General features: G+C 35.0%; 3 protein-coding genes and 2 pseudogenes across 3 annotated transcripts; 3 read left to right on the forward strand and 2 right to left on the reverse strand.

Annotated features, from left to right (window-relative positions):
- Positions 1-801: 801 nt before the first annotated feature.
- On the forward strand, positions 802-2,690 carry LOC113300648 (L-ascorbate oxidase homolog). The gene is made up of 6 exons (XM_026549850.1): positions 802-1,024; positions 1,107-1,216; positions 1,305-1,575; positions 1,687-1,786; positions 1,889-2,234; positions 2,318-2,690. Exons 1-6 carry the CDS (start codon positions 869-871, stop codon positions 2,688-2,690), a joined length of 1,356 nt encoding a protein of 451 aa, XP_026405635.1. The 5' UTR covers positions 802-868.
- A 4,178-nt stretch (positions 2,691-6,868) lies between these two features.
- Positions 6,869-7,046, reverse strand: LOC113300924 (annotated as a pseudogene).
- Positions 7,047-7,302: 256 nt separating this feature from the next.
- On the reverse strand, positions 7,303-7,482 carry LOC113300919 (annotated as a pseudogene).
- A 353-nt stretch (positions 7,483-7,835) lies between these two features.
- LOC113294497 (1-aminocyclopropane-1-carboxylate oxidase homolog 1-like) lies at positions 7,836-9,516 on the forward strand. The gene is made up of 5 exons (XM_026542894.1): positions 7,836-8,197; positions 8,358-8,371; positions 8,564-8,686; positions 8,766-9,090; positions 9,262-9,516. The coding sequence occupies exons 1-5, from the start codon at positions 7,874-7,876 to the stop codon at positions 9,514-9,516; spliced, it is 1,041 nt and encodes a 346-aa protein (XP_026398679.1). The 5' UTR covers positions 7,836-7,873.
- A 10,500-nt stretch (positions 9,517-20,016) lies between these two features.
- Positions 20,017-22,723, forward strand: LOC113292627 (1-aminocyclopropane-1-carboxylate oxidase homolog 1-like). The gene is made up of 3 exons (XM_026541509.1): positions 20,017-20,677; positions 21,869-22,193; positions 22,305-22,723. Exons 1-3 carry the CDS (start codon positions 20,112-20,114, stop codon positions 22,560-22,562), a joined length of 1,149 nt encoding a protein of 382 aa, XP_026397294.1. The 5' UTR covers positions 20,017-20,111; the 3' UTR covers positions 22,563-22,723.
- The last annotated feature ends 1,024 nt before the right edge of the window (positions 22,724-23,747 follow it).

The following is a 23,747-nucleotide window of genomic DNA, read 5'->3' on the forward strand; positions in this document are numbered from 1 at the left end:
CTTATATTTTTACGAGGCCCCTTGATTATATCTTTGTGTTTATTGGGTTGTGGAGTATACATTTTTGCACACTTCTAGTTAAATGAAATGTTGCTTCTCTTTGGATCCTTGTGCAATATTTCTCGTAAATCTTACTCCCTCCGTTTCTTGTTCTTTTCTAATAGGCTGGTTTTATAAATAAATGTTTCAGAAAAATAGGTTGGTTTTCTAATTGGGAAAGTTAAATGTTACTTTAATTTTATGGACCATTTTTCTCTTAATTTCTTTTGATGACAACTGTTATGTGGACCATTTCACTTTACTTCTTTTGCTGACAAGTGTCATGGGAACTATTTCACTTCACTTCTTTTATTGACAAGTGTCATGAGGACCACTTTCAATTATTAGTTCTCTTAATTTTCATAAATTTTTCTAAAAACAAAACCAGCCAATTAAAAAGGAATGGAGAGAGTACAAAAAAAAAAAAAAAAAAAACACAACTTGTGTTTGCCTTGAAAGTCAGTCTTATAAACGAACTCCGAGGTTTAATTTGATGCTAGTGTTAGTATAAAAAAAATGACAGTTAATTTAGTTATTATCATATCATATGAAGTTGACTCTCTGATCTCTCAGTACGCGAAAGAACATGTGAAAGTCAAAGAGAACATGGAGCCTTCAAGTGCGGCAATGTAAACGCGTTGCTGCATGCTAGCATCCCTAATTACCTAGCAATATCATTAAAACTGCTTTGCAAAACCTATACAAATCTACATCTATATAAACCACTCTTCCACTTGCTACTTCTATCTACTCGATCACTTCTCTCTATATCTACATTCTTCAATTCTCTTCTTCTTCTTCTTCTTCCTCCCTCTTAAGTTCTGAAAACATGGGAGAAGTTATGATACTAAAGCTGTTAGCTGGAGTACTAGCAATGGTTTGCTTGAGTAATATGGTATTACAGGTGGAAGCAGAAGACCCATACAGATATTTTACATGGAAGGTCACTTATGGTACAATAAAACCTCTTGGGGTTCCACAGGAGGTAAACTTTTTTTTTTTACTTGGTTCTTGTACACTCCATTAATGTTGTTGGTTTAATCAATGAGTACTTCTCTTCTGTGTAGGCAATCCTAATCAACGGGAAATTTCCTGGTCCAAGAATTGAAGCTGTAACTAACGATAACATCATTATCAATGTCTTTAACGAATTAGACGAACCTTTCCTCATTACATGGTAACTATATGCGCTTATGAAACCATTTCGCTTTTTTCTTTATGCTAAGAATTATTGGTTTAATGTTTTGTATGGGGAAAAAAATTAGGAATGGAATCAAGAACAGAAAATCTCCATGGCAAGATGGAGTTCTCGGAACCAACTGTCCGATACTTCCACACACAAACTTTACTTACAAGATGCAAGTGAAGGATCAATTTGGAACTTTCACTTACTTCCCTTCAACTAAAATGCACAAAGCTTCCGGTGGTTTTGGTGCATTCAATATTTATACTAGACCCCATATTCCCCTTCCATATGATCCCCCAGCAGGAGATTATACTTTGCTTGTTGGTGACTGGTACACGGCTGGCCATAAGGTATATAGATTCTCGACTTACACTCATTGTATGCACATATATGGCAATATTTATGGCACAGATAAAAAAATCAAGCTGGTTGTAAGTTGCAACACTCGAACTATTTTGCAGGCACTGGCGGAAACCTTGGACGCGGGAAAACCTCTTGGTCTGCCTAATGGAATACTAATTAACGGGAAACAAAACGGTCCTAAATTTGTTGGAGAGCCAGGTAACTTCTAAGTGCTCCTCATAGCATCTATGTAATCGATCTATATCACAAATTTAATTTAGACGAGTACTAAACAAAATGTTGTTATTTTGTGGCTTTCAGGGAAAACATATATGATGAGGATATCAAATGTTGGTTTATCGACATCGATCAACTTTAGGATCCAAAATCACAAAATGAGACTAGTTGAGATTGAAGGAACTCATGTGGTTCAAGAATCATACGACTCTCTTGATATCCATGTTGGTCAGTCTGTTACTGTTCTTATTACCTGCAACCAAGCACCAAAAGATTATTATATTGTTGCTTCATCTCGATTTACAATTCCTGTGCTTAAAACAACTGCCCGCCTCCGTTACGCCAATACTAAGATTAAAGCTTCCGGTGCTTTGCCAATCGGCCCTACTACCCATGTTCACTGGTCATTGAAACAAGCAAGAACATTGAGGTAAAGATGCACCACAGATTATTTTGTCATCGATTCTACTATGATGTCAAGTATCTAAATGTCTTATACTTTACCATATGTAGATGGAATTTGACTGCAAGTGCAGCGAGACCCAACCCACAAGGAGCATACCATTACGGTAACATAAAGACTGTTAGAACTCTAGTTCTGGAGAACAGTGAAGCTCTGATTGACGGCAAAGTCCGGTACGCTATTAACGGGATCTCCTACGTCAACCCTGACACTCCTCTGAAGCTTGCAGATTGGTTCAACATTCCAGGAGTATTTGAACTCGACTCTATCCCAGATATGCCTACTCCCGGTACACCAGCTAAAATGGGAACCCCTGTCATTGGAACTCTTCTCCATGATTTCGTCGAAATAATCTTCCAGAACCCCGAGGGTACCATTCAATCTTGGCATATTGACGGGACTGACTTCTGGCTTGTTGGGTAATCTCCGAATACATTTTTTGTAGTTTTTGCTTTCTGCTATTGTTTCCTATCAAAATATTAACAAAAATTAATTCATGCAGGATGGGACCAAAGACATGGATACCAGAATATAGGAAATTTTACAACTTGGTTGACGCAACCACAAGGTACACAGTTCAAGTATACCCGTATTCATGGAGTTCTATCCTTGTACCACTAGACAATAAAGGTATGTGGAATTTAAGGTCAGCAAATTGGCCAAGACGGTACCTCGGACAAGAATTGTATGTCAGGGTTTGGAATGACGAAAAGAGTCTGTATACCGAGTCTGACCCACCACTGAATGCAATCCTCTGCGGCAAAGCCAAGGGAGTCCACCTCGGATGATCGATGTCAGACAAAGACACAGCTTGCTTTTGATTACGAGTAGCTAGCTAGTACTTATATATTTAGAGCGATCCAGAAGAAGTATGCAGATGCTTTTTATGTGATTCTGCGCAGCTCTATTAGTTAATCACCGCGGTCACGATTGTGTGACTACAAGATGTAGTGGTAGTAGTACTCGAAAAAGAAGAAGAAAATCCAGCTTTTGCTGGCACACTGGTCACGATTGTGTGACTGAAAGATGTATTGGAGTAGTCGAATGATGGCTAAAAAGCCATCTTTGATAGATATTGAGATTTGTTTTACAGTTCATGGAAATCCAGAATCAGTTGTAATGTGTATTTCTTTTAAAAGTATGTAGGATCGAGCAAGAGAGAGGAGAGCACGCACGGAAGCAAATAAACGATTACATTGTTAATCAATTTTGGTGTGTATTGCCTCATGGCTTACTAGCCTACTTATAGTCTCACAAACTTGAGAATCACTAAAAGTAGTTTCTAATAAAAACAAACTCTAAATAAAGCACACTTCTAGAAACACAAAGAAACTCTTAATATAGTAAAACTCTAAAACAAGGAACCGACACAACTTGCTCTTATAGTTAACTCGAACTTCCAAATATCGCATAGTGTGTCAAGTGTTCCTATTGATCCAACTTGACTGCGTCAACTGCAGCAGTTGATCCATTCGGACTGGATCAACATCATATGTTGATCCATGAACCAAAACACCATATCTTGGTTTAACTTCCAACATCCTCCCTTAAACCAAGATATCATTCAACGAGAATTCCGTAACCCTCTTCTACTCCTCATCTTCTTCCATTGATCGACGTTAGTACGTCCTTGTCTTTTCTCATTTTCCATTCCTCTTCTTCCATAGATAAACGTTAACACGTTCTTGTCTATTCTCATTCTTCTTCAAAGAAACCACCAACAAACCCTTACTCCTTGATACTCGATTATAGCTCATCCCAACTTCATGATCGCACCGGAATTCCGTCAATCAAACTCAAACTCAAATAATAAACAAAGCACAAACATCAAACTTACTAAAAAAACGAAACTCAAAAAGCAAACCAACTAAAAATGAAGCAATCTTCTAATTTTGCTTAACAGCAATCTTCATACCATCGCAACCAACACAAGTTTCTTTCACTTTCTTCTTCATCGCATTGGAACACCATTTTTAACAAGCTAGAAACACCTCTTTGTGCTCTATTCAACTTGCTAACCAAACACAAAACCAATAACTCATCACCGAGCATTATAGCTCACCTTAAATTTTCTTCACCGAGCATTGTAGCTCAAACTCAACACTTGTTTACCCACTTCACTCGCAGGATTTCCACTCAACACTTCAAATTACACCCTGAAATTTCTTCACTTCTCTAGCCAAATCCCCACTGGAGTTGCTTCACTCAACTTGTAGAATTTACTCGCCTACAACGCTCACAACCTTGTGACGTCTCAAACTCAACAACTCATAGGTATTAACCTCCTTTTGTTGTCTTCTCACACATCACCCCCGGTGATTACTTCTCTTACTTCACAACCTTACTGATGTATTTCTTCTTCTATTGTCTTCTTTACTTCTTTGTTCCAGTCACGCTTGTAGGAGTCGAAACTTTCACACTTCTTTCACAAGATTCTGTCACAATCTTTCTCTTGTTACGCTTCTGTCACAAGCAATAACTAACACAAAGTCTGTCACACTTTTTCAGGTATTCCAAGTTTCTGCCACAAACTCTTCAACCTTTCTTCACGGTTTCCAACATGTTTGAGCTTACACTCTAACACGCCATCCTCCCTTAAGCTCAAACATCACCATCCAAAAATCCTTGTCATTCTAAGTCTTTGAATTCGATCAACTTCATCAAACTGTGCCAGTCCTTCTTGACTGCAATACCAACTTTGATCTTCTCTTGCGTCTATTTCGAATCCATGACTTAACCCTTCTAATCAACCACGCACCCTAAGCTTCTTACCTCAACCAACATTCGATGCTCTGCCACAGCAACCCTTGCTTACTTCACAACAACACACCTTTCACACAAACTGCTTTCGGTCACGCCTGTTAAGACTGACACTTTCTGTTAAAACTGTGTCCTTTTCTTCTGTCACACTTCTGTAACTGTTACAACTCTTCTGTAGCACCTTCTTCTAAAACAACTCTTCTGCAACATTCTGTAATTGTGATTCTTCTTAATAACACTTAATTGTAACAACCTTTTGTCACACTACTGTTCTTCTGTAGCAGTTCTGCAACTGTAACACTAACACTTTTGTAACACCCGTACTGTTACAAACTTCCAATAACACTTTGTTTTTTAGAAAAACAGTACCTGTTCAACCTCTTTTCTTTAGGTCGTGAGACCCAAATCTCCAGCAAACGTCACCGTCAAATAAGCCTTCTAATCACGTATGGGAACTAAAAATCAAGCACACCCATCATTGCAATCATCATCAATCATTGTTTAATTATTGCCAATCATTACTTGTCTAACCCTTAATCATTGCCAATCACCAACTTGTCTGCTACTCAGTTCCATTCCTAATCTTCGCCACCAACTGAGAAACACCAGCGTGAAAAATCAAGGTTATCAGCTGCGTTCTTCAACTTCCATCTCTCACGGAAACAGCTACAATAAATCACCGACAGTACCATACGCATCTTCTTTTCAAACCCTAGCACCAAGCTCGCTCGTCTGCCATCACCATCACCAGCTCGTAATTGTTCCCGGCACAATCACAACTTCTCGAGCCAATTCATCTTAACTTCACCGACTCAGATTTTAACAGCAGCAGGCGCTGCTATTTTCTCTTCTTTATAAAATTCTTTACCTTGCTCCAAGTCTTTTTCATCAACAGCGCCAACAACTACTGCCAATAATAGCAGCAACAACCTTCATGCACAAACCCTAAAACAGCTTTTGGTAAGCAACAAGTCACGAACAATAACCTGCTCTCACGCCTTCTTCTCATCAGGTCCCTTGTGAAGACACCAACGCAGCAACAAACTTGCAGACAACTTTCACGGTTTTCCCTTGTGACCAAACAACAGCAACAAATCAGTTTTCAACCGATTTTCTCCTGCGTAAAAATAAGTCCGGAACAGCAACAATCTTAACAAGCCTTCAACTTCTTTCTTTTTTTTTTAAACCCTACAAAACACCAACGCAGCTTCGACAGACTCCAGTTTCAAACTCAGTATCTCGCACAACTTCTTCTTCTTTAATGAAAACAATTCTCTAAGTCTTTCTTTTAACCAAACGCAGCTTCAATCTTTCTCCTTCTCCTCTCCCTTCCTCTCACCTTGCTCTGATACCAAATGTAGGATCGAGCAAGAGAGAGGAGAGCACGCGCAGAAGCAAATAAACGATTACATTGATAATCAATTTTGGTGTGTATTGTCTCATGGCTTACTAGCCTACTTATAGTCTCACAAACTTGAGAATCACTCAAAGTAGTTTTCTAATAAAAACAAACTCTAAATAAAGCACACTTCTGGAAACACAAAGAAACTCTTAATATAGTAAAAATCTAAAACAAGGAACCGACACAACTTGCTCTTCTAGTTAACTCGAACTTCCAAATATCGCATAGTATGTCAACTGTTCCTGTTGATCCAACTTGACTGCGTCAACTGCAGCAGTTGATCCATTCGGACGATGTTGATCCACGAACCAAAATACCATATCTTAGTTTAACTTCCAACAAAGTTCCAATAAACATTGACTTTACTCGATGAATTTTATCAGAAAATCTAAAAAGAAAGAAAGTAAACATTGAGTTCAACAAAAAGATTTAGGAGTCTTTCAGAGAACCGCACGACCACCATAGCAGGCCAAGGCCAAGCTGAGAACGATCACCTACAGCCGCAGGGCCTACATCATAGGCCTGCGACCATTAATCACGCTCTGGTCGTGCGGTCCTGTCTCCTTAGAACTCAAGGATACAGAGGTACCTATAGAACAGATCATGTTCAAGTAAATAAAGAATCTTACTTAATCCCAACGTAAAATGTTGCTTAGGAAAAAGAGGCCTTAGTTTTGTGCTTATAGCTTAATTGTAATTTCGTAACTCTTTCCCTTTTTTATGTGCAAAAACAAAAGTATATTATTAAGGAAGCAAAGACATAAAAATCAAAGACATTATTCATCCATGCGAATATCACTTCGTACTAAGGAATGCCCGAATTCAGGTACCATTCTCATCAGCTGAGTCCAGCAAAAACAAAAAAGATTTTGGAGTCCGTCAGACAACCGCACGACCACCACAGCAGGCCAAGGGCCAAGCTGAGAACGACCATTAATCACGCTCTGGTCGTGCGGTCATGTTTCATCAACCAGACTGTGGTTCCTGTCTCCTTAGAACTCAAGGATACAAAGGTACGAGCCTATAGAACAGATCCTTTTCAAGTAAGGTCGTGTCCAGTTTCCCGATTCCACTCCCTTTAAACCACTCTCCATTACGCAGTCTTGTCGGTGTGGGACTAAAAGGAACTTTTGAACCTTATATATACGCACTTTTAGAAGGTCGCAAGTTCGAAACCTGTCTGGGACGCTTGGATATATATTTGAACAATGAGGATATGGGTCATTTCAGGTGATAAAGTAGCCACGTACCAGACATAAACGTAAATCCTCTAACATAGATTGACACTAATTCTAGTGGTTGATATGAACTAAGACAAGGAGTACGGTGCTATCACACTTCATTATGGAGCAGAAAAGTATAACTAGAAGTACTCCAAAGTCTTCATACCATTGATTACATCTTCCGACTTAAACCAAAGATAACAGAGAACACCACCGGATTGATGGAGGATTTAAATGGTGACAATCTTGATATTTTGTCTCGATTTGAGTCGAATAACTACGACCGAATGAAAGAATTGAAGGCTTTCGATGAGACTAAAGTCGGAGTAAGTGCCTTAGTTGATGCAGGAATTAAAGAGATCCCAAGGATTTTCATTTCCACAACAGCCGCGGAAGATGACATGAAGAAGAAGGTCGGATCATCATCGAAAGAATTTAGCATCCCTGTTATAGACCTCGGAGAAATCAAGAAAGGGGATGATCATCAACGAAAAATGATCGTTGATCAAGTCATAAGTTCATGTGAGAATTTAGGTTTCTTTCAAGTAGTGAACCATGGAGTTCCCAAAAATCTTATGGATGAAATGCTCCAAAAAAGTCCACATGTTTCACGAACAACCTGCCGAGGCTAGAGCTGCTTTTTATATACGTAATCTTGGAGGAAAATGTTGGAAGTTAAATCAAGATATGGTATTTTGGTTCTAGATAGTTCTAAAAGAGTTTGTTTTATGTTAGGAAAGTGTGCTTTATTTAGAGTTTGTTTTTATTAGGAAATTGCTTTGAGTGATCGTCAAGTTTGTAAGACTATAAGTAGGTTACTGAGCCATAAGAATTGTACACCGAATTTGATTATCAATGTAGTCGTTTATTGCTTCCGCGTGTGCTCTTCTCTCTCTTGCTCGATCCTACAGAAAATCTAACTACTTGAGTAATTTTGATATTTTCGAAGCACCATCCGCTAACTGGAGGGACACTTACTACTGTTCCATGGCTCCCACACCTGCAAAACCGGAAGAAATTCCAAGTATTCTAAGGTAAACTATGAATTTCACCATATTGAGTATTGACATAGAGTTTTCTGAAATTATAGAAATTTGTGCATTTTTTTATTATGGATACTATGATGAAGTACTCAGATCATATAGAAAAATTAGGTTTGGAAGTGTTCGAGTTAGTCTCTGAGGGTCTGGGATTAAAGCCAAACTATCTCAAGGACATGAATTGTGCTAAAGGTTGGGCTCTCCTATGTCACTACTATCCAGAGTGTCCCCAACCGGAACTCACTATTGGCACATCAAAACATGTTGATTCAGATTTTCTCACTATACTGCTACAAGATAATCATATTAGTGGTCTGCAAGTACTCCATAAGAATCAATGGGTTGATGTTCCTCCTGTGCCTGGTGCACTCATTGTGAACGTCGGTGATCTTTTGCAGGCAAGTGTTCATTTTAGAGCATTATTGTCATTCTGAAGATAAATAGTCAGGGAATAGAATAAAGTAACTTCTGTAGCCTCAATCGCTCCTAGAATTAAACATATCTCCCAAAATAGTATCCTCCTAGTATTCTCCAATTGTTTAATTTACTGTTTTGTTTTCTAAATGCAGCTTATGTCCAATGATCGGCTTAAGAGCGTGGAGCACAGGGTCCTGGACAACCTTGAATATCCCCGAGCATCAGTTGCATGTTTTTTCCATGGCACACATCTGGAACAACCAACAAGGAAGTCTGGACCTATTAGCGAGTTGTTGTCAGAATCCGACCGTCCTAAATATCGCGAAACAACGATAGACGAGTATATAAGAAACTATAATGCAAAAGGTCTTGACGGAAAATCCGCACTAACATTATTCAAGCTTTGAAAAGTCCCGTAATAGATGGCCATGCCCAACAAATTTCAAAGTCATGTCATCGGTGAACACCACATATATATATATATATAAAATCTTTATATTGAAACAGAATATATATATATATATATATAACTTCAAAACAGAATATATTATTAAAACTAATAAATAGAAATAGTGATTGAAAGATAATTTAAAAAATGATTAATAGAAAATTAAAAGGAATCTTCATAATTAAAAGAAATTTAAAACATAGATAACGGGTAGAGATACTTACAAAGTAGTCTTTTATTCCTTAATAGATAGCACACCAAACAACTTCAAACTCACACTTTGAACATGAAAACACTCACAAACTATCACTCTCAAAGCAGGAAACACTCAGAAACTTTCACTCTCAAACTTATAGACAATGACTCTTGAGAACTAAAAACTTGCCCTTTCCCTTTCCCTTAACGGGTATTTATATAGGGGAAAGTTTGCAAGAAACAAAAGAGATAAGATTTTCTTTTTTGAGAATCCTATCTATAATTACAACAACCTATAAGTGGTAGACAAGTGGAAGACATATCTAAGTTGGAAATCTTAGATAAGATTTACCTTTTTTCTTTTTTGGAAAATATTAAACCTTTTCACTTTTACTATTTTGAAGCAAATACGTGTCCTTGATGAATAGTGGAGTCGATCCTGCTTCCTGTTGATGAAAAGTTTAATTTTTTTATTTTTTTTTTTTGCAGGAAAATACTTAGAATTTTCCTATCTTCTTCGAATCATTTAAACCCTAAATCATTCCAAAGCAATCATCACCATTTGCATTTAGGTCTTCTGTATTTTCCGATTTTATCTCTTCTTCCTCAAAGGTTTTTGACGAGGACGGTTGGGAACCCAAATCTTCGTTATCAAGTGCCTCCAAAATCTGCTTCTTAAATTCTTCCTTTGACAAGTCCCCGTGCCTATGCTTTAGTGCGAGTATGTGGGTTGAGAATTCCATCGGCATTGAGGTGGTTGATGCCGATACCATAAGCTGAGCTGCAACAAACTGCATGTTAAATGTAGATGGTTGTAGATGTGCTGCATTATATCTATCCCACCATTTGATATATAATTGCCTTTCTAAATAAGGGATATAATCCCAATCAGGATCATTATCTTGTGGAATCGAATAATTCCATCTTAGAATCCATGGGATTTCATACAGTATAAAGAACCACTGCATTAATCTTCTTATATCATAAGATTGGCTATTAGCCTTGATAAACTTATTTAACATATCTACAATATATGCAGGTAAAATCTCCGGGCATGGCCCCCAGATACTTAGCCATGCTCTAAACCAATTTGGTAGCTCTTTGATTGTATTGAGTTTAAATCCAATATACCAGGAATGAGAGAATCTCTGAGTTTGATAGCAAAAAATATGTGTCCATGCTTTAATATAATCAGTATAAGAATATGATCTCGGTTTGATATGGGGGTGATCATTGAATTTTTTTAACCCATGAGGGTTCATTCCCCAATCTCGGTATGATAATACCTTAAGAATAACAAGCTTGGAGAACGCAGGAGGACCATTACCATTACTGTTGGCCGTGTTATGTGTTAAAAGGATAGATCCTGTCTCTATGAGTATTGTTTCATAAAACTCTCTAGTTTTACCATAATGTGGTAAAATATGCTCTTTTAAGTACATGCTTGCAACTTCTGCAGGATCTCTGTTAGCATGTTCTGTTTCTACCGCTAAAAGCGGTATTGATGTGGACATTATAAATGCCGACTTTTCTTCTGAAGAAGAATATTGTTTTCCCTTATTTGGGTTTCCTTTAATCATAATAGGATTACTTTTGTTCCTTTTATTAGGAGATGGGTAAGAAAATTGAGGAGCCTTTCCCCTAGTTATCTGGCAGTCCATGCTTCCCCTGCAAAAATTCACGAGTCAAGAAATCAGGTAGAGAATTAGTTTCACCTTTTATATATTCAATTTTGAAATCAAACGCTGATAAAATGGCTTGCCATCTTGCAAAAATTTGCCGAGAGGCTAAATTTTTAACATCCTTTACCAATACTTCCTTAGCTGCCTGACAATCCACTCTAATAAGAAATTCCTGGTTTAACAAATCACTTTCAAATTTAGTAACACAATGAATTATTGCCAATATTTCTTTTTTAATGGTTGAGTAATTTTGTTGTGCCGATTTCCATACACCTGAGGTATATCTTACTAATTGCTCTTTATTATGAATCCTTTGTTTAAGGATTCCTCCATATCCGACATCTGAAGCATCAGTCTCAACTATTTTGTAGGCTGTTGGATTCGCTATAGTTAGGCATGGCAATTCTTTAGCTTTAGCTTTGATTTTTATAACAGCAGTTGTATGCTCACTGCTCCAATTAGCAGGGTTTTTCCGTAATTTGCATATAGAGGTTTGCTATCCTTAGCTAAATCCTTATAAAAATCTGCTATAATTTAAGCTTCCTAAGAATCTTTGTAATTGTTTTTTATCCTTGATTTCATCAGGAAATTTATCAGCAAAGGATATAGCCCGTTCTATAGGTATTATAGTACCTTTATTAATATTGTGACCAAGGAATCTAACCTGGGTTTGAAATATTTTCATCTTTTTTGCAGATACCACTAATCCGGCCTGTTTTACTATTTTGAGGAATATTGATAAGTGTTTAAAATGTTGCTCAATTGATTCAGAATATATTAATACATCATCAATGTATACAATTGTAAAAGTTGAATAAGAATTAAATATGTTATTCATAATATGTTGAAATTCTGATGGAGCTTTTTTAAACCAAATGGCATAACATTCCATTCATAATGTCCAAAGGGAACCGTAAATGCAGTTTTATACTTGTCTTTTTCTGCGATTTGAATTTGCCAATATCCTGACTTTAAGTCAAATTTTGAAAATATGACAGCATTATGTAATCTATCTAAAAGATCTTTTTTATTAGGAATTGGATACCTAATCCATCTTAATGCTTTATTCAAAGGCTTATAGTTGATGACTAATCTCGGAACTCCTCTTTCTAATTCAGCTGCTTTTTCTACATAAAATGCAGGACAACTCCAAGGAGAGTAACTTTTTCTAATCAAACCTTTATCTAGTAAATCTTGAATTTCAGATTTACATATTTCTAATAATCTATTGTTCATTTGAATTGGTCTGGCTTTTGTTGGAATCATTTTTTCAGAAAAATCTGGTTCATAAGGTAATTCTACTATATTGTTTCTTTCCCAGAATGCATTTGGGATTTCAGCACAAACTTCTTTCACTAGAAGATCATTAAAATCATTGATTTGTTTTTGGAGTTTTGGGAAATTTAGTTTCTCTTCTATTTGCTTATATTGAATCTCCTCTTTTAAGAAAACAAAAAAATTTCTTTGTGCTTGATTTTTTCTTGAACCTGGTTAATAAATTTTTGCCTAGGTTCAGAGACAAATTCAAATAATATTTTATGTCCTGAATGAGGGCTTCAATGCCCGTATTGTTAATACTTAAGGGTAACATATTCAAGAATGGAGTCCCTAATATGCAGGATTGAGATAAATTCTTTACCATGATAAATGGTGTCGCTAGACAAATACCATTATTACACACCGCAGCATCAGATAATTTGTAATTAATTATCAATTTGTTTCCATCTGCAGTATTAAAACTTGGGTTGTTTTGCTAAAATACTTTGTGGGAACTAATCCTTCATTTAAGCAGTTTAGATCTGCACCCGAATCTATGAGTGCCATAGTTTCAAAACGGTATTCTTTTCCTATGATTAGGGTGACTAAGGTGTACCACTTTTGAGTGATTACTTTATCTATTATATTAATGAATTGCATGTTTTCGATATCCTGGTTATTAGTAGGTGATTCTGGTTTATCTATATGTGTAGTAATATGAGCCTGGTAGTTTTGTAAAATTTCATCAAAAGAGTTTTCTTCTTGTGAGTCATACTCACAGTCTACTGGTTTATGAAGTTCCAATATCTGGACTCTTTGCTTAAGACTTCTTAATTCTTCTTTAACCTGATTAACTTCTGCCCTAAGATCATTGACTGATGGTTCTTTTTTAATGTGATGATTTTCTACTCTTGCCATTATTTCCTTAAAACTATAAGGTTTGTAAGAAGTTTCGATTTTCTCTTGTTTTGGTGCTCTTTTAGCTACTTCAATATATTTTTCTAAAGCTATTCGCTTTGATTCTGGATTTTCAATTTTATCAATTAACTCTAATATAAAATTTTCTTCATTGGTGAGGACATTAATTCCTAGACTAGATATTTGTTTATGAAAACAATTTTTACAAGAACAACCATCTGTACATTCATCATCCTCCAATCCTGAAATTGTCCCTGAATCATTTTCTGAGGAGGATGATTCATCCTCTTCAGATAGATCGGAGTCCATTAAGAGGACTTGTTCTAATTGACGTTTGAGACCTTCGTCTAGATTAAGCTCATTTATTTTTTGTTTTGTACGACACTTATTACTATAATGCCCAATTTTTCCACACTTGTAACAGACCGGAAGTGACTTATTAGTCTTTTTATTTAATTGTTGTGTCTTTTTGTTGTTTTTCCTAAAATTGGGTCGTTTAGATTTCAATGGATACCTATTAGGATATCTAGTAGTCTTAGGATTGTTATGGGAAGGTGGTCGAGTACCTTTCTTCCTAGATAATAACGCGGATGGTGTATTAGTGTATCCAAATTGCTCACAAAAATCACCTAACTCTTGCTTGTTAGATAATTTATTCTTTTGTATTTGTCTATGTAGCTTTATGTCTGAGCATAAAGCTAAACCTTCACATACAATTTCGGAAGATAGTTGGCCAAAAGTATATTCGCCATACTCAATACGTTGTTGAATATTTTTTGATTTTAACCTATTTCTAACCCTTTCAGCAAACAGAGGGGGTAATCCTGAGACGAATTTCTCTTTCCAAAAATCAGAAATTAGAGGAACAATCTTCTCTGCTAAACAATTTTGAGAAGAATACATCCTTGTACCATCTATAATGGGAGAGGGTAGGACATTTAAGATTAATAAGTAATTCACTAGATCTTTCCATTTGTTGGCTATTACTTCCTACAAAGTGCAGGCCAATGGTATAAAGTAGGATACTAACAATATCTTCCTGAGAGTATTCAGCACCATCTTCTAGCTTGATTGGTTTCTTTGCCATATAAATGCTATATTTTGCCTGGTCGGACATATGGAAATCCCACCATCCTTTAAGTTGGCCAGTAAAGCCAGTAACTATGGATTCAGCAATTTGTTTTTCTGGGTTTTTAATGAGTCTAGAAGCAGAAGCATACAACGACATTTGTCTTATGATATTTACTATTTGGTATTCTGTCATACCATCTATGTTCCACTCAACTATGGATCTTCCATCAAACGAAGTCTGATTCCAATTATAATCCTCTTCCAGTTGTAAATCTACCGGTGTTAGTCTAGGGTAATAATTTCTAGTAGGAACTGTCGGTGTATATTTATTTTTTCCAAAAGATATTTTATTAATGTCATCAGAATTGTTGTTAATATTACCAGAATTTGATGAATGAAAAATTTCTTCCAGTTCTTCTATATCTATATCACTGTATTCTTCGTGTTTGGACGGAACATTTATTCCTTCTTTTGATTGTTTGGATGCTTTAGATGGGCCTGAAGCAGATAAGCTTAATTTTCCTAGCTTTTCTACTAGTGCATCTACAAAGCTATTATCTGGGTTGGACAACCTGAAGACATTTGGATCTATTATTGGGTTTGGTTTAAATAATAATCCACTAGATGGTGCCGGATTAAGTTTAAGCTCATTAGGTTGTATATGTTGGATTTTATCCTTGTTTAACAAGCCTTCAATTCTTGTCATTTGTTTTCCTATTGAATGTAAATATAAATTGGTGTGGTATTTTGTTGTATTAACTGACCAATATCTTTATGGTTAGCTACTGAATCAGTTCCCTTATGTTCTAATTTGTATGGGGCTGTTATAGCACCTTTGATATCAAGGACTACTTCTGGTGGATGGATTGACTGAATAACATTTCCATCTTTTGCCGTATAAGATTGAAACTGGGTTTCCAACATATTAAGCGATCTCTTATATTTATTTAAATTGTAAGTTTTGGTAAAATCTTCAAACCAGGTGAAAAATGGGTTTGGATTTTTATTATGACTTAAGTATAGAGCATAAGTTTTATATATTCTTTTTCTTCTATTAGAACTAAAGTTGGATTCAAACCAAGCCCTTTTATTTGTATTTTCTAAACTATGATACTCTTTTCGAAGTTCTTGTAAATCCAATGATGGTTTTTGGATCACATTTATCTCAAATTCTAGATCGGAGAATGTCGGTTCTACTTGTTCAGGAATATTTCTAACCGTAGATTTTGGCGTTTCTACTTTATAATAAGGTTTATTAACCTGATGCGCGGTTTGTTTAACTCCTTCTATAATAATATCATTTGGGTCATTTATAAAATTATGAATAGGATCTGTATAAGAAGAAGATGCTACAGATGGCCTTGGTGCAGTTCCCTCGCCTTCTGATATCTTAAGCCTAGTTTTCCTGAAAGATGTAAACTGTATTTCCACATCTCCATCTTCATATTCAATTATTTGTTGGAGATTTTGGTTTTGGCAAGGCTTTGCTGGAACTTCTACCTGTAAAGTCCACTTTTCAGGGAGGGTAACCTGATCCCACTTTTCTAAATTATATTTGTTTATGAAAACAATTTTTACAAGAACAACCATCTGTACATTCATCATCCTCCAATCCTGAAATTGTCCCTGAATCATTTTCTGAGGAGGATGATTCATCCTCTTCAGATAGATCGGAGTCCATTAAGAGGACTTGTTCTAATTGACGTTTGAGACATTCGTCTAGATTAAGCTCACTTATTTTTTGTTTTGTACGACACTTATTACTATAATGCCCAATTTTTCCACACTTGTAACAGACCGGAAGTGACTTATTAGTCTTTTTATTTAATTGTTGTGTCTTATTGTTGTTTTTCCTAAAATTGGGTCGTTTAGATTTCAATGGATACCTATTAGGATATCTAGTAGTCTTAGGATTGTTATGGGAAGGTGGTCGAGTACCTTTCTTCCTAGATAATAACGCGGATGGTGTATTAGTGTATCCAAATTGCTCACAAAAATCACCTAACTCTTGCTTGTTAGATAATTTATTTTTTTGTATTTGTCTATGTAGGTTTATGTCTTAGCATAAAGCTAAACCTTCACATACAATTTCGGAAGATAGTTGGCCAAAAGTATATTCGCCATACTCAATACGTTGTTGAATATTTTTTTATTTTAGTCTATTTCTAACCCTTTCAGCAAACAGAGGGGGTAATCCTGAGACGAATTTCTCTTTCCAAAAATCAGAATTAGAGGAATAATCTTCTCTGCTAAACAATTTTGAGAAGAATACATCCTTGTACCATCTATAATGGGAGAGGGTGGGACATTTAAGATTAATAAGTAATTCCCTAGATCTTTCCATTTGTTGGCTATTACTTCCTACAAAGTGCAGGACAATGGTATAAAGTATGGTACTAACAATATCTTCCTGAGAGTATTCAGTACCATCTTCTAGCTTGATTGGTTTCTTTGCCATATAAATGCTATATTTTGCCTGGTCGGACATATGGAAATCCCACCATCCTTTAAGTTGGCCAGTAAAGCCAGTAACTATGGATTCAGCAATTTGTTTTTCTGGGTTTTTAATGAGTCTAGAAGCAGAAGCATACATCGACATTTGTCTTATGATATTTACTATTTGGTATTCTGTCATACCATCTATGTTCCACTCAACTATGGATCTTCCATCAAACGAAGTCTGATTCCAATTATAATCCTCTTCCAGTTGTAAATCTACCGGTGTTGGTCTAGGGTAATAATTTCTAGTAGGAACTGTCGGTGTATATTTATTTTTTCCAAAAGATATTTTATTAATGTCATCAGAATTGTTGTTAATATTACCAGAATTTGATGAATGAAAAATTTCTTCCAGTTCTTCTATATCTATATCACTGTATTCCTCGTGCTTGGACAGAACATTTATTCCTTCTTTTGATTGTTTGGATGCTTTAGATGGGCCTGAAGCAGATAAGCTTAATTTTCCTAGCTTTTCTACTAGTGCATCTACAAAGCTATTATCTGGGTTGGACAACCTGGAGACATTTGGATCTATTATTAGGTTTGGTTTAAATAATAATCCACTAGATGGTGCCGGATTAAGTTTAAGCTCATTAGGTTGTATATGTTGGATTTTATCCTTGTTTAACAAGCCTTCAATTCTTGTCGTTTGTTTTCCTATTGAATGTAAATATAAATTGGTGTAGTTATTTTGTTGTGTTAACTGACCAATATCTTTATGGTTAGCTACTGAATCAGTTCCCTTATGTTCTAATTTGTATGGGGCTGCTATAGCACCTTTGATATCAAGGACTACTTCTAGTGGATGGATTGACTGAATAACATTTCCATCTTTTGTCGTATAAGATTGAAACTGGGTTTCCAACATATTAAGCGATCTCTTATATTTATTTAAATTGTAAGTTTTGGTAAAATCTTCAAACCAGGTGAAAAATGGGTTTGGATTTTTATTATGACTTAAGTATAGAGCATAAGTTTTATATATTCTTGTTCTTCTATTAGAACTAAAGTTGGATTCAAACCAAGCCCTTTTATTTGTATTTTCTAAACTATGATACTATTTTCGAAGTTCTTATAAATCCAATGATGGTTTTTGGATCACATTTATCTCAAATTCTAGATCGGAGAATGTCGGTTCTACTTGTTCAGGAATATTTCTAACCGTAGATTTTGGCGTTTCTACTTTATAATAAGGTTTATTAACCTGATGCGCGGTTTGTTTAACTCCTTCTATAATAATATCATTTGGGTCATTTATAAAATTATGAATAGGATCTGTATAAGAAGAAGATGCTACAGATGGCCTTGATGCACTTCCCTCGCCTTCTGATATCTTAAGCCTAGTTTTCCTGAAAGATGTAAACTGTATTTCCACATCTCCATCTTCATATTCAATTATTTGTTGGAGATTTTGGTTTTGGCAAGGCTTTGCTGGAACTTCTACCTGTAAAGTCCACTTTTCAGGGAGGGTAACCTGATCCCACTTTATGGTTCTGGGAATAACTGTATGGGCTTTACCAATATTGGTATGAAAAAGAGTAGTCTGACCTTTTGTGTCATAAACTTGAGCATTAGGACATAAGGTATTCATAACCTTATAATATATTCTATACACAACGGCTAAGTTCTGCGACCCTGCGACCATATCAAACCCCTGACTTCTAACATATAAAGTTAGAGTTTTAAGGAGTCCTGGATCATACAGAGACACCGAAAAATTTGGGAAACAATTAAAATAAATTGGACCTTCACATAAGGTGGACTCAATAATTCCTAATAATGAATCAGTGAATTTATTGTGTCTACAATCCCTGACACATAAGAGTACAGAATTATTTAATCCTGTCCTTGTCAATGGTTTTACGGCTATTTGGATTAAGCCTATATGAAGATAATTAAATCTTTTTTTTTATGATCTTTTATCATTCTAGGAGAGAAAAGCTCAAAATTATCATTCGAATCAATTATAGATATGGTCTTTTCTACAGTTTTAGTTGCATAATCGCTTCTGAATTGAAAAGATTTTGGTTTTGGAGATTTTGGTTTTGGCAAGGCTTTGCTGGAACTTCTACCTGTAAAGTCCACTTTTAAAGAGGGTTTATATATATGTGTGTGTGTGTGAATTTTAGTTTCATTTCGATATCCTGCAATTAGTTTTGAGTGCATAAAGCAGGATTCTTATTGTCTCTATTAATTCATGTTGGCTAATATGTTGTTCTGTATTTTAAAGACAATTAGAGTTGTTAAAAGTTGTGTCTATCTCTAATGCATAGTTGCTGCTCAAATCCTTGTCCAATCTTCTTAAAGGCACATTAATTGCAGTTATATCTCAATAAGCTGCAAGCTAATTTTGAAATAATTAGAGATAAAAAAGATACACAAACCTATTTAATTGGTTGTAGGTTGAAGGATAGGTTCCTTGGACATGAATTGTAAAAATCTTCAATCTATTTATGAATTATTAATTCATAGATAGAATCAATCCCACATCTCTTTGCATTAAACAACTAGTATGTGGTCCAACAAAAAGATTTTGGAGTCCGTCGAGCAAAAAATAAATAAGACAAGTGTCATTTACTTTCTTTCCGGTAATTGGCATGACCATGAACTTCAAAAACACATTTTTCTCAAAACTTAAGATTCTCTAATTAAATTTATTGATTTTGGTATTTATTTTGTGACTGTATCTTAACTGTTGTGGAGGATTTTAATTATTTTATTAGTCACAAGATTTTCTTACTAGTCAAAAGATTTTTCTCATTAATACGATTTAATTACCTTAGCTATAAAAGACGGTTTTGTAAGAGATTATAAACACAATGTTTTCGATAATCTTGAGAGTTCTCTAAAATACCTATAGAGCAAGTGGGTGTTCAGTTATTTAATCCCATAAGTTTTTTTTCTTTTACCAATTTTCTACTAGAACATTACAATGGAGAAGACCCAAACAACGGTGGCTTCAAATGGTGATAATCAGAATAACAATTATGATCGAATGAAAGAATTGAAGGCTTTCGATGAAACCAAACTCGGGGTGAAAGGATTAGTTGATGCAGGAATCAAAAAGATCCCAAAGATTTTTATCTCCCCAACGGATGATGCTGACATCAAGAAGAATTTGGATTCCTATTCCGAATCATCAAAAGAATTTAGCATCCCTGTTATCGACCTTGGAGACATTAAAAAAGGCGATGATCGGAAGCGCAAGATGATCATTGATCAAGTCATAAGATCATGTGAGAATTATGGTTTCTTTCAAGTAGTGAACCATGGAGTTCCCAAAAATATTATGGATGAAATGCTCGAAAAAGTCCGCATGTTTCATGAACAACCGGCTGAAGCTAGAGCTGCCTTATATGCGCGTAATCATAATAAGAAATCTAGTTATCTAAGTAATTTCGATCTTTTCCAAGCACCATCTACCAACTGGAGGGACACTTACTACTGTCGCATGGCTCCAGTGCCCCCAAAACCGGAAGAAATTCCAATTTTTATGAGGTAAATTATTACTTCACATTATCGCGGCAATATTTTAACTCGTCAATATAAACTGAATATTATTTCATACTTTGTCATCATTTTTTCAAAAACCCAAATGACAACGAGAAGTTAATTTTTTTGATGGCATATTTCTCTTATAATTCTCTAAATTGCTACTGAAAAAATGAGCTCTTTCCAAGACGTATAAGACCACCATCTACCACTTTAAAAGTTATATGTTGAAATTAAAATGGTTTTATATAAAGGAATGCGCTCATTTTTAGTATCAAGGTAGACATTTATAAGAGAAATATGCCATCAAAAATTTATCTTCAAATTTGTTGTCATTTGAGTTTTATAAAAGAAAAAAAAATGATGCTAAAATATAAAGACAATGTCATACTAATCATGTCCTTGGATCCTGTCCCTTTATTTAATTGGATATGTACCTATTTTTCAACATGATACCGTATTTACAATCAACATTATGCGAATCTTGGATTTATTTGTTTTTAGTTAATTTTTCACCTTCTAAAATATATTCATTCTCCATATTTTTATTAGTTTTTCAAAAATGCTATCCTTATCGAGGATTGGGTCCTGCTGGTTATCATGTGTGACATAACCCGCCAACCCATTGGTCTTAAAAATCCATCTCCGTTAGTCTTAGGATGGGTGGGAGTACTCAAACCTCGTCCAATGTAGCACTGCTATTGATTTTTATGGCTTAGTTGTTCGTTTTTGTAGGTAAATAGAGTACTTATATAATAAATTTACATTTCAAAAAGCAATTTTATCTTGTGCAAATCTATTTATGCACAAAGAGATTATGTCACACCAATTGATAAAATAAAAGGATAAACGAATTTGCTCATTGATACTTTTACCTTGCATCTTTTCTATTTGAAAATGAACATGATACAGTCAGAAACAATTGTTTTTTGTTAACAATACATGAACTAATTAACCAAATATGACTAGTTTTATTTTATTTGAATTTTGGAAAATAATAAATTTAGCATATATTGAAAGAAAACAGTATTTCACTTATTCAAAATTATAATTATATAATAATTTATAATTTTTAAAGTGTGGGTAAACTTCTATGTTGAAAAGGTTCATGTGTAAACGTTATTTTGATGAATCTATAATGAGTAAACGCTTATAAAAGACAAAATTATAAACATATTATTGTATATTTTCTCTTAGGGATACGATAATGGAGTACTCGGTTCAGATGGAAAAATTAGGTTTGGAATTGTTGGAGATAATCTCTGAGGGTCTCGCATTGAAGCGCAACTATCTCAAGGACATGGAATGTGGTAAAGGTTGGGATTTTCTTTGTCACTACTATCCAGAGTGTCCCCAGCCAGAACTCACTTTTGGGATAACAAAACATTCCGATGCAGATTTTTTTACTATACTGTTGCAAGATAACCACATTAGTGGTCTTCAAGTACTTCATAAGAATCAATGGGTTGATGTCCCTCCTGTACATGGTGCTCTAATTGTAAACCTTGGTGATCTTTTTCAGGAAAGTATTGGATTTTATGAAAATATTTTTTGTTGAACGTTTAAATGTTTAATCAAGGGGTCTACTAGTGTATTCCCAATTGTTTAATGTTTTTTTTTCCTTTTGATGCAGCTTATAACCAATGATCGACTCAAGAGTGTGGAGCACCGGGTTCTATCCAACCTTGAGAAACCCCGAGTATCAGTTGCGTGTTTCTTTAATGGGACTCATCTTGAACCATCAACAAGGAAGTATGGACCTATAAAAGAGTTGCTGACAGAGAACGACCGTCCTAAATATCGAGAAACAACACTATGCGAGTACCTTACGGCCCATTATGGAAAGGGTCTTGATGGAGAATCTGCCCTAACTGCATTATTCAAGCTTTGAAGAGTTTCTTAATAATTAAGGATGACTTACAAATTTCGAGTTCATGGCGTTGGTTCACACCTTAATTTGCATGTATTAATATATTATTCGAGAAAACGACAAGCCCTTTTCAATTAGCATATGTGAATTTTGATTTCATTTAAATAAAATATTAGCGGCTGCAGTTAGTGATTGTGTTTCAATAATATATGTGAATTATGATTTCATTTCAATAAAAATATTTGTGGTTGCAAATATTTTTAAGAGTGACCCTTTTTGTTTAAAAGGTAACCAAATAACTTATGATTTTTTTTTCTTTTTTTTTTTTAATCTTGAAGATAACAACACAAGCAACTACTAGCTGAATCCGGATATAAAACATAAGAATAGATAATAATACCACTTCGGATTTGAGAAATATATGCTCCCAGCACTTAGGCAAGAAAACTATCACGTGACTTAGAAAATATCAAATTGACTTTATTATAAGTTTAGCATTTTGATATCCCACATCTTTAAAATTAAGGCATGGTACATAAACTAACAAATGACCATCATGATCACATTTGACCTAATTATTTATTTATAATTTTTTATCTCATAATTCTTATTTTTTATTATCAATTGACTTTCCACAAAATTTCCCCTTATAAAACTCTTCAGGAAACTTCTGCATATATGAACACAATCTTTTAGTAAATTTATTTCACATATGTGTCTGTCTTGTGTCACAGTTTGCTTTGGTTGTTAGTTGTTGTCCATTGGCTAACTGTCTCTTTACCTTCTTGGTTTACAGTCTTATTATTACTGACTGTATTATAATGTTAGTTGTAATTCTGCTTAGTGAAATGAAAGAATTTTTCAATACAGCTATGGTATGATACAAATAAGGGTTATTTGGTTTTTGGTATTCTGGTTTGATTTGTCTAACATTTGTCCAGCCTTTGCGTTTGGTCTAAAGACCAATGTTGACCCATGTTAATTTCGTTAAATGGTGACGTGCATAAGTATCTGACTTATTAATTTCTCTGTGGCCCTCAAATTACAATTAATTTTGTTATTTCATCCCAACTCACCTTCATTTTTTTTTCTCTGATTTCTAGGTCTTGCAAAGTAAATGCAGAAGATCCTTAACAATAGAATTACTTGACACAAAGAATTAAGAATAAAATAAGATTAGATTTCAACGAGAGGGAGATGAAAAAC

The sequence above is a fragment of the Papaver somniferum genome, chromosome 7 (assembly GCF_003573695.1).
Source record: "Papaver somniferum cultivar HN1 chromosome 7, ASM357369v1, whole genome shotgun sequence".
Lineage (NCBI taxonomy): Eukaryota > Viridiplantae > Streptophyta > Magnoliopsida > Ranunculales > Papaveraceae > Papaver > Papaver somniferum.

What these genes read in the sequence shown, in the direction of transcription:
- LOC113294497 (XM_026542894.1), top strand. Translation starts at nt 7,874, where the DNA reads ATGGAGGATTTAAATGGTGACAATCTTGATATTTTGTCTCGATTTGAG. An exon ending in GAAATTCCAAGTATTCTAAG is followed by an intron (nt 8,687 to 8,765) that starts GTAAACTATGAA and finishes TTTTTTTATTAT; the next exon opens with GGATACTATGATGAAGTACT. An exon ending in ACGTCGGTGATCTTTTGCAG is followed by an intron (nt 9,091 to 9,261) that starts GCAAGTGTTCAT and finishes TTCTAAATGCAG; the next exon opens with CTTATGTCCAATGATCGGCT.
- LOC113292627 (XM_026541509.1), top strand. Translation starts at nt 20,112, where the DNA reads ATGGAGAAGACCCAAACAACGGTGGCTTCAAATGGTGATAATCAGAAT. An exon ending in GAAATTCCAATTTTTATGAG is followed by an intron (nt 20,678 to 21,868) that starts GTAAATTATTAC and finishes ATTTTCTCTTAG; the next exon opens with GGATACGATAATGGAGTACT. An exon ending in ACCTTGGTGATCTTTTTCAG is followed by an intron (nt 22,194 to 22,304) that starts GAAAGTATTGGA and finishes CTTTTGATGCAG; the next exon opens with CTTATAACCAATGATCGACT.
- LOC113300648 (XM_026549850.1), top strand. Translation starts at nt 869, where the DNA reads ATGGGAGAAGTTATGATACTAAAGCTGTTAGCTGGAGTACTAGCAATG. An exon ending in GGTACACGGCTGGCCATAAG is followed by an intron (nt 1,576 to 1,686) that starts GTATATAGATTC and finishes ACTATTTTGCAG; the next exon opens with GCACTGGCGGAAACCTTGGA. An exon ending in TAAATTTGTTGGAGAGCCAG is followed by an intron (nt 1,787 to 1,888) that starts GTAACTTCTAAG and finishes TGTGGCTTTCAG; the next exon opens with GGAAAACATATATGATGAGG.